Source organism: Mesoplodon densirostris, chromosome 4 (assembly GCF_025265405.1).
Source record: "Mesoplodon densirostris isolate mMesDen1 chromosome 4, mMesDen1 primary haplotype, whole genome shotgun sequence".
Lineage (NCBI taxonomy): Eukaryota > Metazoa > Chordata > Mammalia > Artiodactyla > Ziphiidae > Mesoplodon > Mesoplodon densirostris.
The window spans coordinates 132,788,935-132,802,305 of NC_082664.1; the positions used below are offsets into that span (position 1 = coordinate 132,788,935).

The window sequence follows — 13,371 nt, forward strand, 5'->3', positions numbered from 1 at the left end:
ACAGTGTACCAGGATTGCAGCCCCCTGAGTTACGGTGAAGCTGCATCTTCTTATCTCTGGACACCCCAGAAGAGTGTTTTGTGTGTATTCTACTAAAAATGTTTTGGAGATAAAGGTTAAAGATAAGTGCCTTTGTACTGTTTCATTAAGCACACAGCTTTTGATCATCAGAGACCAAGAAGAGGGCCCAATCCTGTGCCTTCTACATAGGCAGCTGTCTGCTGCAGTTAAAGTTTTGCATATGTAAGGGACACAGGATTGGGCTCTGGGGATCAATTTTACTCGAGGAAAAAGAAGTGACTTTAATTTCATTAATGGTCTCCAGGATGATTGTGCTACAAATTTAATTCTCCATTAAATGTGCATGCTGCATGGCGCTCCGTTTCTTGCCTTTAGTGTCATTCAGCTCCAGCTGACACTAACCTGTTTTCTATTTCATAACTGAATCACAGGGCTTTTTCAGGAGAAGTCAGCAAAGCAATGCCACCTACTCCTGTCCTCGTCAGAAGAACTGTTTGATTGATCGAACCAGTAGAAACCGCTGTCAACACTGTCGATTACAGAAATGCCTTGCCGTGGGGATGTCTCGAGATGGTGAGCACCCGCAGCCTGCGTTGTACAGTAGCACAGGGTTGTGAAAGTGCCCTCGGAAGCCTGGACCCAGATCTGCCAGAATATGTCCCCTCTGTCCCTCCAACCCCTCCACCCCTCCCTCCTCTGGCGGCTTTGTGGGTGTCACAGCAGTTACTTCTCCTCCATAAACCATTCCAGTCAGTTCACTGGATGATGGAGGACTGGGGGCGGGGTGGCCTGGAGGAGAAATGTCTGTGTGTGGTCAGAACACCTTCAGATTTTTGACGTTTAAAACAGGGGTCCCCAACCCCCAGGCCATGGACCACTACCAGTTAGGAACTGGGCCGCACAGCAGGAGGTGAGCGGGGGGCCAGCAAGCTAGCGAAGCTTCATCTGCCGCTCCCCATCGCTCCCATTCCCGCCTGATCCCCCCGCCTCCCCTGTCCGTGAAAAAATTTTCTTCTATGAAACCAGTCCCTGGTGCCAGAAAGGTTGGGGACTACTGGTTTAAAACATTACATGTGGATGAATTGATGGAAGGTAAGTGTCACCTGAGGGTCTTAAAAAGGATACCTTCTAGAAGCATTTTTCCTCACAGAAAACACAAGCCAGAGCTAATTGTTACATGTCTTACACTAGTAAGGTTATTGGCAGTTGGGATGAATTAGCTTTTATGCTAACTGGATCCAAAGTCAAACATTTGTACATACAGTATGTGTGAAAATAGTGCAAAGCATGCCCAAGTGACAAATGTTTCATAAAGAGAAACTATTTTAAGAACTAGAGACCATCTACCATTCATTTGCAAAACAGTTCAGGATCTTCCTGGAAAACTGTATTAAGTGCACAGAATAATCAACACCAGATTTCAAGACTCTTCTTATATAAGGAAATTGGGCAGTTAGTGTAGTGGATACATTTTAAGGACTTTTCCAAATATACTGGCTGGCTGGTTCTCTTGAGAGATCCCTTTGAAGGAAACATCTCTTCCAATGGAGTTTCAGCCTGTGGAAAAATAACTTCAGGCTGCTGGGCAGGCATTCTGAAGGTCTCCTTTCCCCATAATCAGATGTTCTTGGGGCCTGTGGACCCACCCAGGCACAAGTTGTACACAGGGTGACCTCTTAGAATTTGTAGGACCAAAGTGAAGTTTTGGGGATTGGAAGATGCAAGTCACAGAACTTATACTGTATTCTCAGAAATTCCTGTGATATGCAGCTCTGCAGATTTCATCTTCCAATGGCACAAACTCATAAAATTAGGTATATCTCTTATGAATCTGTAAGTTAAAAATCACAAGTTGTGTGTGCATTTTCTCAAGACCCGATCCAGGGACTTCCTGGCAGTCCTGTGGTTAGGGCTCTGGACTTCCGCTGCAGGGGGCGTGGGTTCGATCCCTGGTCATGGAACAAAGACCCCACAAGACGCACAGCACGGCCAAAAACAAAAAAAACCTGATCCATTCATTTCACTTATGGGATAGTATGATTACTGTTGTTAATATTAAGAAAAGAGTTAAAACACAATTCAGAGTCATAGCAGAACAAGTTTCCCCTATGGGTATTAATCCCCTTGGGGGTTCCAGAGTATGCTTTTCAAAAAAATTAAGTACCTTCAGTAGGCCTTGTGGAGATTTCTCGTATAAGTGACAGCACACTTTGTTGTGGACTTGGAGTGAATTTGGGGACTTATACAATTATAGGCCTGAAATTCAGAGCCCACATCAGCCTGACTGCTATCTAACCAGCCCCACCCAAGTTTGTCACCTGAGTTGTGGAAACTGGAAATTGACCAGAATCCAGCTCACTTGTTTCCTCTGTGCAAAATGAAAGTACATCCTCCTTGGCAGGAAGAAGATCCACCAGCTGGCCTGGACAGTGGGCCCTGATTCCCAGCTTCACTTCTATCTATCCTGCCTCCTGCCCCAAGACTCATAGAATTATGTTGATGGTCAGATGGGTGAATTCATCCACCTGGTCAGGTATCAGTTTAACCATAATCAATTAGGAGGTCTTAATCCCTCCAGCAGCGGCTTTATCTACACATACAGAGTCAGGCTGAGAAATAAATGGGTTAGTGGGGGGTTCAGACCAGGAAATCATAGGATTTTTTTTCTCAATTATCTGGATGTTTTAGGAGAAATCATTTGGGATTCTAAATGAACTGGAAAATTACTCCAGTCACTGTTCCACTTTAAATATGGGGACACATCGCACGGAGAAGGGCTGCACACACAAATTCTCCCGATGGGGATCTTCCACAGAGTCTGCCCTTTCCAAAATTCTGATATTCTTTTTACTTGAGGCTAAATGAGAACAGCAGAAAGTGTCCTTTAAAGATGGGTCCAAGGCATGGAAGCAACCTAAATGTCCATCAACAGATGAATGGATATAGAAGATGTGGCACATATATGCAATGGAATATTACTCAGCCTTTAAAAGAAACGAAATTGTTATTTGTAGTGAGGTGGATGGACCTAGAGACTCATACAGAGTGAAGTGTGTCAGAAAAAGAAAAACAAATACTGTATGCTAACACATATATATGGAATCTAAAAAAAAAAAAAAAAAAGGTTCTGAAGAACCTAGGGGCAGGACAGGAATAAAGACAGACATAGAGAATGGACTTGAGGACACGGGGAGGGGGAAGGGTAAGCTGGGACGAAGTGAGAGAGTGGCATGGACATATATACACTACCAAACGTAAGGTAGACAGCTAGTGGGAAGCAGCCGCACAGCACAGGGAGATCAGCTCGGTGCTTTGTGACCACCTAGAGGGGTGGGATAAGGACGGTGGGAGGGAGATGCAAGAGGGAGGAGATACGGGGATATATGTATATGTATAGCTGATTTACTTTGTGATACAGCAGAAACTAACACACCATTGTAAAGCAATTATACTCCAATAAAGATGTTAAAAGAATAATAATAATTTTAAAAAGACAGGTCCAAGGGTCTCACAGGGACCCCAAGACCCAGGAGCAAGAGAGGGCATCGACTCAAGAGATGTAATTCATGGAATTGCAAATGCTTCGTCCAGTCTGTTGAGCTTTCTCAAGGAAGCCCCAGATTTGGCTGTTTGATCAGGAAGAAACTCATGTAAGCATACGGATTAGTGAAATGAGTGCAAGTTGAGGTTTGACTGCTTGTGCCCCGATAACGCCTCCGTGAGTCTGTGCGTCCCTGTGCTCTGGTCTGAACACTGGGAAGAGAAATGTCTAGACCAACTGCCTGGGTAGAGAGGGAACAAGCCCATTAAGTCGCATTTCGGTAGCTCCCACTGAGCCTAGGGTTGTGCGACAGCACAAAGACGTAGGTGGTCATCGCTCTGGGTCTCTGGTACCAGCCCTGGGTCTGCTTGTGAAATGCAGCTCCTCTGGGATGTGTCTTTGCTTTCTGGGATGTGGAACAAGCCTGTGTGAGGTGGGGCCATTTATTTTCACCTCGGGATCACGTCCTTATTTTGTGGTTGTGTGGTTTTTGATGGAATTGTCTGCCACTTCAAAGGAACTCCTAAAGCATGCTGGAGAGGATCATGGAGAAAAGCGTGTTGTATACGGTGTGCCTTGGCTTTTTTCTTCCAGCTGTAAAATTCGGCCGCATGTCGAAAAAGCAACGAGACAGCTTGTACGCAGAAGTACAGAAACACCGGATGCAGCAGCAGCAGCGAGACCACCAACAGCAGCCTGGAGAGGCCGAGCCGCTGACTCCCACCTACAGCATCTCGGCCAACGGGCTTACGGAGCTTCACGACGACCTCAGCAGCTACATCGACGGGCACACCCCCGAGGGCAGCAAGGCAGACTCTGCCGTCAGCAGCTTCTACCTGGACATACAGCCTTCCCCGGACCAGTCAGGTCTTGATATCAACGGAATCAAACCAGAACCAATATGTGACTACACACCAGCATCAGGCTTCTTTCCCTACTGCTCTTTCACCAATGGAGAGACGTCCCCAACTGTGTCCATGGCAGAACTAGGTAATGGCTTCCGTGTTTCCATTGGGGTGGACTACTTGGGCCATTTGAAGGAAATGGGATTTGTCTGACTTTCCTCTAATGAGTTATGTTATTAAAATGATGCATCTAGAAGGGTGAGTCACCTTTACCATTTGGACCACTTCATAATTCCAACCTGCCCCCTTGTTTTTGTCCACTGTTTCCCATCATATATTCAAGAAACTCAGTGACCTCTCAGCATCAGAGCTGAGACAATATGAACTTAAAGCAATCTTTAAATTCCACAGAAAACTGTGAGTTCAGGGAATGGCCCCATTAACTCCACTGATTTAGTTATGTTCTAAGTATTGCTTTATACCAAAAGTCATAAAAATAGCAACCCACAAACTTAACCTGGCACATAGACATGGGTTTTTGACCAGTGCAGAGCTTTACAATTTTTGAATTGGTTGCTAAAATTTTAAACCTGGACAATTCCACCTGAAAGTTCAGATTTTCAGTTTCTTGGAGAAGGAAAAAAAAAAAAAAGATCTAGTTACACTGGACCAGCATTTGGGAATGGCAACAACCAACTGGTACCACTTAGGGCCTAACGCCTTGAAATGGGCCCATCCCACTCTCGGCATTTATATCACTGCCCAGTCCCTGTATGCATCTAAGTTTTGCAACTCTGACACATTCTATAATCGTTAAAGGGAAATTGGCTTCTTTATTTGCCAGAATGTTTTGGTGATGGATATTAATGCAAAACTGATGTATTTCATAGAAGACTCACCATGCCCCAAAAAACCCCCCACAAAAACCTGTCATTTCCTTATTCCTGTGACATTGGTGCTTCTTGGGAGATGTGACCTAGAAATGTTAACACAGACAATGGAAAACTTTTCATTTCAAGGAAGTTGTGTTATAACATCCTCTGTTATATTTAATCAATTTTTAAGTACAGCACTGTTATTAGAGAAACTTTGGTAAGGACCTTTACTCTTTGAGAATTTGATCCACTCCTCCCCACGGCTCCTCACACAAGGTTATAATCCTTTGGGATATTTCAATTAGTTGCTATGAAGATGACTAAGTTAAGAGGAAGAGAGAATGAAGACTTCACATGGAAAAGAACCAGCGGGTTCTGACTTGAGCACAGACGTCCTTAGTTCACAGAAATAATGGTTGTGTTCTTTAGATGGTTTCTCCACCTCTGTACCCCATAAAACATTTTTTAAGTGAAATTTATATTTCCAGTAAAATCTTTCTCCAAATAGAACAAATTGAATGTTCTTTACGGTTTTTACACAAGCACCTCTTTATGGGTCTAAATTTAAATCCTCAAGAGCAGGGACATTTTAAGCCTGGTCTTTAACCACTGAACAGCATTAAAGGTGTATCCCAGCTCTTTTGATTAACAGAGAAACCTCAGAACTAGAAGCCAAGCTGAGCAGAGCTAGGCTTGATTTTTTTTTTTTTTCTTGAACTAGAACAAAAACCTTCCGTTTTTGTCGTGAGATCTTGGTTGACTGAGCCTTAAGCAGAGCTGTAATGAAAGTAAAATTTTCAGAAATGAATAAGGATTTGATTGAAAACTGACCTGATACAGTGAAAAATGACCTAGCTCACTTTAGGTTTGCTTCTACTTTATCATAAATACTAGTGAATCTATGCCATTTGCTTGTCGAATGTTCAACCCAGAGATAAACTCACACTGCTTGGCCTAAGTGTGTCCCTTGAACATGGCACTTGGGCTAAATGTGCACTAATACCTGAGTGGAGCCAGAAGTGGCTCAGCCGATTTCCCCAGCCCCTCCTTCACCCACAAATCCCTTTCCTTTTCTACAGCTGTCACCTCCCAGTGAGTCTGAGAGCCCTGTGCCCTCATCCATTCTCCATGTTCTCCTAAACTAGGGATTTTTCACACATAATTGTGGCATTTTTCCCACGATGAATAAAACTAACTCATCACTAGGATTTGCCCCAAACCCAAAACGAAACAAGAATTTAGTTGAAAGGGATATAATGGAGCTCTGATTTTCTGTCCCATTTACAGGTGCAAAATAGTTTGAGGAGCTAGGAGTAGTGTAAAAGCAGCCAAAGACCTTGCTGCTACTTCTTCAAAGCTCTCTGAAGTTCCCTGACATTTCCTTGGGGGCTTAAGTCTGACTCTTTCTTTAACTAACTTGACTTCATTTTAGGCTAAATTTTATCATCAGATTTGAAACAAATGAAACCATTTGTGCAATTGGAAAATAAATTGTAAATTAACATAGCCTAAGCTCAGTTCTATCTTTCAATAATAGTATCTACTAATCCATTACTGTTAGTGGAAATACATCTGCATTCCTGGCTACGAAATTTTGCCCTTGATGTACACTTAGTACCTGAATTATACATTCCAGATAAACTACCTAGGCTCCTTTTTTTTAAAAAAGCTAACTGGGGAATTCCCTGGTGGTCCAGCGTTAAGAGTCGGTGCTTTCACTGCCATGGGCCCAGGTTCCATCCCTGGTCGGGGAGCTAAGATGCTGCAAGCCGAGCTGCACAGCCAAAAGAAATAAAAAATAAAAAAGCTAACTGCACTTATTACTATAATTCATAACTAAAGCCTTGTACATAAGAGATAACTGGTATGTTGGGCAAAGCATGAGACAAGAAGTCAGCTTATGTGGGTTGTGGTCCTAGCTTTGCTGTAGGTTGTACAACCTAGTATAAGTCATGTTACCTCTGCAAGCTGCAGTCTCCCTACCCATGGACTCTAAAGATTCAGAGCATAGACTCTGGAGCCAAATTGTGTATGTTTGAATCACTGTCCACTTGCCAGCTATGACACCTTGAAAAGTCACTTAACCTCACTGTGGCTTGTTTTTTTCATCTGTAAAATGGAGATAATACTAGTATCTTCCCCCTAGAGTTGTCATGAAGATTAAGAAAAAATATTTGTATATATACACAGTGTATATATATATATATATATATATATAAATATAATATATATATACAGATGTAGGTAGGTATGTTATATGAGTCTGTTATATAGAGTTTACATAGTAAACTCTACCTAAGTGTTAACTTTTACCATCATTGTTAATGTCATTATCTACAAAGTGATGAGAGTTTGGACCAGATGATACCTAAAGTTCCATACCACTGTGAAAATCTGTGACTTTCTCAGAAGACAGGATTTTCCTTCTGAAGTATCTAGACCTTGGCTGTCCTGATGAAGCCATCATAGTTGAGGAAGTGAACCGATTTGCCTGTCACAAAGTGAGTTATCCAACTGAGCTCAGACCAGAAACCAGGTCTCCTAACTCCTAGTTCCAAGGTATTTCACTATGCCAGACTGTTTGTCTGAGAGAGCACACTAACTTCTTAGCTTTTACTCAGTCTGACCATATTCTCCTTTGCTGAAATGGAGACTTACAAACAGCACAGTGTCTAAAATCTTACACTTGCCAAATCAAGTATGAATCTTGATCAAAGGCAGCTGGTGAGAATGCAGCCACTGCCCTCTACTGGTCATTGGACATTGCATCATTTGTTGTCGCTCCTAAAAGCTGGACTCAAATAGGTAGGGATGGGTGGGGACAATTTTTAAGGATGAAGTGAAACAAGATGCTGACCAAACTAACTGGAAACAAAGCATGATCTGGAAGAGAATACTGTGAGCTTCTTCCCATTCTTCCCTTCCTAGGATTCTCCCAGCTTCCCTGTGAATGCTTTGCTTTCATCATTTCTTTCATATTTATAAAAATTGAATTTACTATGTACACACTTATTTTCTTGTTTCTGATTCCCCATTATTTTGTCTTTATTCCCCTCTTCTCTTCACACACGTCACTGATTCTAAGACATAGACATAATTTCTTTCTCTCTCTCAGTTTCTGTCTCCTTTAAATTTTTTTCTTTTGTTTATGTTTTATTTTTTATGATATTTACTTATGTTGTTCTCATGTCTGTGTGTTGCCAAGTAGAGCTGTTAAGGTTTATCGTGCTTCAGTGTTTCAGAATCTCTGAGGAGGTTCTAGTCTCGAGCTTTGTTTAGGTGAACCTGCTCTGTTTTCACACAAACAAATCTGATTCTGTTTGACGGAAGCAGTAACAAATTTCCAAACAAAGACACTCTTACTAGTGTTGCTAAGTTTGCCCTCAGCACCACTGTTTTAAATAACTTTCCTATTATATATTCAAGACCCTGGGAGGGGCATCTCTTTAGGATATGGTTTTGTATTCTTGGAGTCTTGTCAGTTCTTCTTTTAAAATACTTCTTGAATTGTCCTTCCCTTCCATAACAATTATTAGCAACCTATTTCAAGCTCTTAGTCCCTTATGTCTAGATTTCAGCAGCCTTCTAATTGATCCTCCTGCCTCCAGTCCACCAATGACAAAACTGCTTGTTCTGTTTCCCCAAATACAGTGTTCAGCACGTCAGCTCCCTCTTGAGAATCCTGCTGACTCCTTTTGTTAATCAAGTCCATACCCTCAATCTCAACATTCAAGATCCTTCAGGATGTGGACTCTTCTCTACCCATATTTCTGTTTTGACACCATCACTTTATCACATCGTCCTGTCTCCTGTAGATGCCATATCCATTCTTTCATCTACCATCCCTTGACGTGGAACTGGTCCACTGCCTCACACACTGGCCTCTGCCTACCAAATCCTCCCCTTCCTTCAGGGGCCAATCCAGATGTTTTCTTCTGTCAAGAAGCATCCCCTAATTCCCCTCATCTCTCCCTTCTCTGATAGCACCTATTATGTTTTTATTTTTCTTTCTCTTCTAGTAGAATTCAACTTCATGCTTTATTGTCTAGTGTCTTGAATTGTCCTTTCAGCATGTATGTACATGTTCACCAGATTATAAGTCCCTAGAGAAACTTATTTGGCATCTATTTCTTTTAATATCTTCAAATTCAGTACACTTCAGGGTAATAAGAACAAATGTTTATGTAGCAGATGCTATGTTATCCTCTCTAAGTGCTCAACTCACTTAATTTTCACAGATGCCCTATGATAAATAGGAAATTAGGTACTATTTTCCTCATTTTACAAATAAAGAGACCGAAGCGCAGAGAGGTTAAGTAACTTACCCAAGATCACACAGCTACTAAGTAGCAGAGCTGAGATTCAAACCCAAGCAGTCTGGGTCCAGAGTCCATCTCACCTCTTAACCACCACACTATATATATATAGTGACATAGTAGGCTTCAGTAATGCTTGTTCCGCCATTTTTGCAGGAAAAACGAAATACATAGTTGTTGTCCCCCAAAAAATACCATTTTCTAATTTTTCAAGAGTAATCCTCCCCCAGTCAATGTATATGGCAGATCTGTCTTCATAAAAATACCAAGTACAGGTCGTGTCAGTCATTTTTCACACTTCTCTAGGTCAATATTTTCAACTCCAACATTCACTCCCAGACGCTGGTGTAAAGGCACAGAGAAGGTCAGGTCAGGAGGATCTTTGAAGACGCCAAGCCTTATTGCTAAATGTTGGCTTTGCCTGTCCTTCATCCTCATGTCCCCAAATATAGAATAGTTCCAAATTGCTTACTTAAATATGTCGAGATCATTAAAACTGGTTCAGCCATGTTGCTTTATACTTGTTACTTTTTAAGTCAAATACTAAGTAGGAAAAACCCTGAAGAACTTGGCTTTTCATGTTGTGATCTCCTGTTTTCTCCTTAGAACACCTTGCACAGAATATATCTAAATCACATCTGGAAACTTGCCAATACTTGAGAGAAGAGCTCCAGCAGATAACGTGGCAGACCTTTCTGCAGGAGGAGATTGAGAATTACCAAAACAAGGTAGACTGAAGAATTTTACCTAAGATTGAGGCAATGTTGGGAAGGGTGTTTGTGCAGGAGGTTTGAATACAAACAGACCAAAGAATGAATGTTTTTCATCAGATAGCAGATTTCTATTTAAAAATCTTTCTTCCAGAGCTGATCACGCTCTTGGGGCTTTGTCACCTTATTGAGATGTCAGTGTGCGAAATTTCAGAAATAGCACACAGATTCTATTGTTCCTGTAACTATACACATATGTCCTATCATTTGTCAACAGGGAGCTAGATTAAGGAGCTTCCAAAAGGCTCAAAGAATTGGGATTTGTCCCGATATCACAATGGAAGATTTCACGGTCCAGATGTTGATGTAAAATAATCTCAGCCTCATGGTTCCGAAGTTAAAAAGGAGGAGTTTAGAGAATATGTGTAAAACAAAGTTTGGAAGCTATGATTCTAATTCCAGTCTGAATCTAGCAACATGAGTCTGACAAGCAGTGCTGCCAGTTACCTTTTTCTATAAAACAGTCTGATCAACAAATTACCTAAATGGGAGGGCAGGGCTGGAGAAGGAGGACTTTTAATTATCCATTCTGCCTTTAGTAAAAGAAAATGCTGTGATTTTTCCCAATAATCATAGAAATTCAGGCTTAGGAAGTACCGTAGAGATTATCAAGGTTAATCCTCCCCTTCATTTTACATATGAGGAAACGAGCATCCCTTGGCACATGGCTGAGAGCGAAAACATCAGGACTAGACCATGAGTCCTGGTTCCTAATTCAGTGTTTCTTCCATCCTGTTGTATTTGTAGAAACAGTCTTAAACTAAGATTGGGGAAATAAGGGAGCAACAAGATGGATCCAGGTTGGCCTGTAACTAAATTGGAGAGTGGGTATATAAAAGGAATTAAACAGGACAGGTTGGGGGAATAGCAGCGTATCACCTTGTTTACCTTTGAGATAGCAGGTAACCCCAGCAGCCAAAATTACCAAGGGAAGCAAGAAAGCAGTAAACAGCAGCAAGGTGTGTGAAATGGGATTCAGAGTCAGAAATGCTGGGATTTGAATCCCACCTCCAATACCTCTTAGCTGTGAAACCTCTGTGAGCATTTGTGTCCATTTATGGGAAATGGAAAAACATTCTTGTGAAAATGAAATGAGACAAGGATGTCATAAAGCACCCAGCTCATAGCAGGTGCGCACAATAAATATAACTGACTCCCCTTTTCTTCCCTTCCCCCAGTAAAGTGGTGTGAAATTCCCCAAGGCAAAATAATTGCTGACAAGGAGATTCTACTTTGCTACTCTCCATGGCCCAGGATTAAATCAGTGGCGTGGGTTGCTTTCTTGACTCCCGTTTTCATCTTCTGCTGCATGTGTGCTCATAACATCTTCCCCCTGTCCCTTTGCCACCAAAATGGTAAGAGAGGAATTGGAGGAGACCAGGAAGAACTTGGAAGCAATCATTATAACCCAAGTAACTGGCCAACTGATTATTTTTAAATCCTCTAGCTTTTTTGGATCCATTTCCAAAGAAGGATTTTACACAGTAGGAACAGTTAAAACAGTTGTGTCAAGGGTATGGGTAATGGGGATGTTAATGCGTTTCCCTCTTCAACAGCAGCGGGAGGTAATGTGGCAATTGTGTGCCATCAAAATTACAGAAGCTATACAGTATGTGGTGGAGTTTGCCAAACGCATTGATGGATTTATGGAACTGTGTCAAAACGATCAAATTGTGCTTCTCAAAGCAGGTATGTGCTTTGCAAGTGAATTTTGAGATCTCTGACTAACCTGCTTTCACCGGCTTATTAAAGAAATGCTTGGTAAGGAAGGTGTCGAGAACAGTTTTTCTCCAAATGATAATAGCTCAGTTTCTCTTAGCAGAAACTGAGAGGTTTTTTTTTTTTTTTTTTTTTTTTTAAGGTTTTTGAGCTATTTGCAGGAAACATTCCCTCCATTTTGCTTCTCCTCTAGGTGAAAAGATTAATTTGAAAGACACCTGCATTCCACAGTTTTAACCATCACCTGTGTTTTGTTTCTGTGCCCCAGGTCCTCAGGAGGTTTTGGTAAGCTGTTAGGAAGAAAGCTGTTTGTGGAACTCAGAGAGACATCCCTGGGTTTTTGTTTGTTTTAATAACAGGAGTCCATGTTTTTCTCGCAACTCTGAGATTCTGTATTATTGCAGGACAGAGAAGTGCCCTAGAAGTAATTCATAAATCAGTCTCTCTTCAGTAATACAGGCCTTAGCTTTGGCACAAGTCTTTAATTACTCTAATGAACTCTGCTCTTTTAAATAGAGAGCTAAGGTGACTGAGAGCCTGCTAGTTAAGCCCAGCCCCATTGACTCAGAAAGGGGTCTCTATGGTCAAAATCAACTCACCAAGACAATAACCCACCCCGTTTCTGCCTTTGCTCAGGTTCTCTGGAGGTGGTATTTATCAGAATGTGCCGTGCCTTTGACTCTCAGAACAATACCGTGTACTTTGATGGGAAATACGCTAGCCCCGACGTCTTCAAATCCTTAGGTAAGGAAATCTCTGAGTGCTTTGTCTTCAAATTAGGACTAGGGGAAAAGATGGGAGTTGGGTGAAAGCTCTTCTTGAACAAAATGGAGATTGGTTTTTTGGACACAAGAGTTAAAGGATTTTATACCTATGTTACTTTATAGTTAATCACCGTAGAAAATATACACAGCTCAAATGCTTTTTGTCTGTATTACACGTAAGGGTCTAGAGTTTCATTTTATCTAATTGGTAGTCGAAGAAATTTATGTTATATATCCTTCCAGTTCCCTTCCAGATTTTAAGAACCAGGTTTGCAGGGGATATATTATTCAATAAACTAGAGGATGTGATTTGCTACATAAAATCAAGCAAGGAGCTAAAAGTCTGCCCTTCCATACCTGTCAAATAACAACCATTAATGAGATATCAAAGAAAGAAAGTATAGCTAAGTGAAACTGTGACACATACTTTAAAAATAAATTATTTTAGATTTCTGTAATTTAAAGTAAGACAAAGTCATTAAGAAGAATGGGACGGTATCCAAGATATGTTGTTAAGTGA

General features: G+C 41.4%; 1 protein-coding gene across 1 annotated transcript in view; it reads left to right on the forward strand.

Annotated features, from left to right (window-relative positions):
• The window catches only part of LOC132487551 (nuclear receptor ROR-alpha), a 95,149-nt gene that overhangs the window by 77,414 nt on the left and 4,364 nt on the right, over positions 1-13,371 (forward strand). The window contains exons 3-7 of the mRNA XM_060095267.1: positions 453-594; positions 4,157-4,552; positions 10,205-10,326; positions 11,925-12,057; positions 12,724-12,831. Of these exons, the coding sequence (XP_059951250.1) occupies positions 453-594; positions 4,157-4,552; positions 10,205-10,326; positions 11,925-12,057; positions 12,724-12,831 (901 nt within the window). The remainder of the gene's footprint in view (positions 1-452; positions 595-4,156; positions 4,553-10,204; positions 10,327-11,924; positions 12,058-12,723; positions 12,832-13,371) is intronic.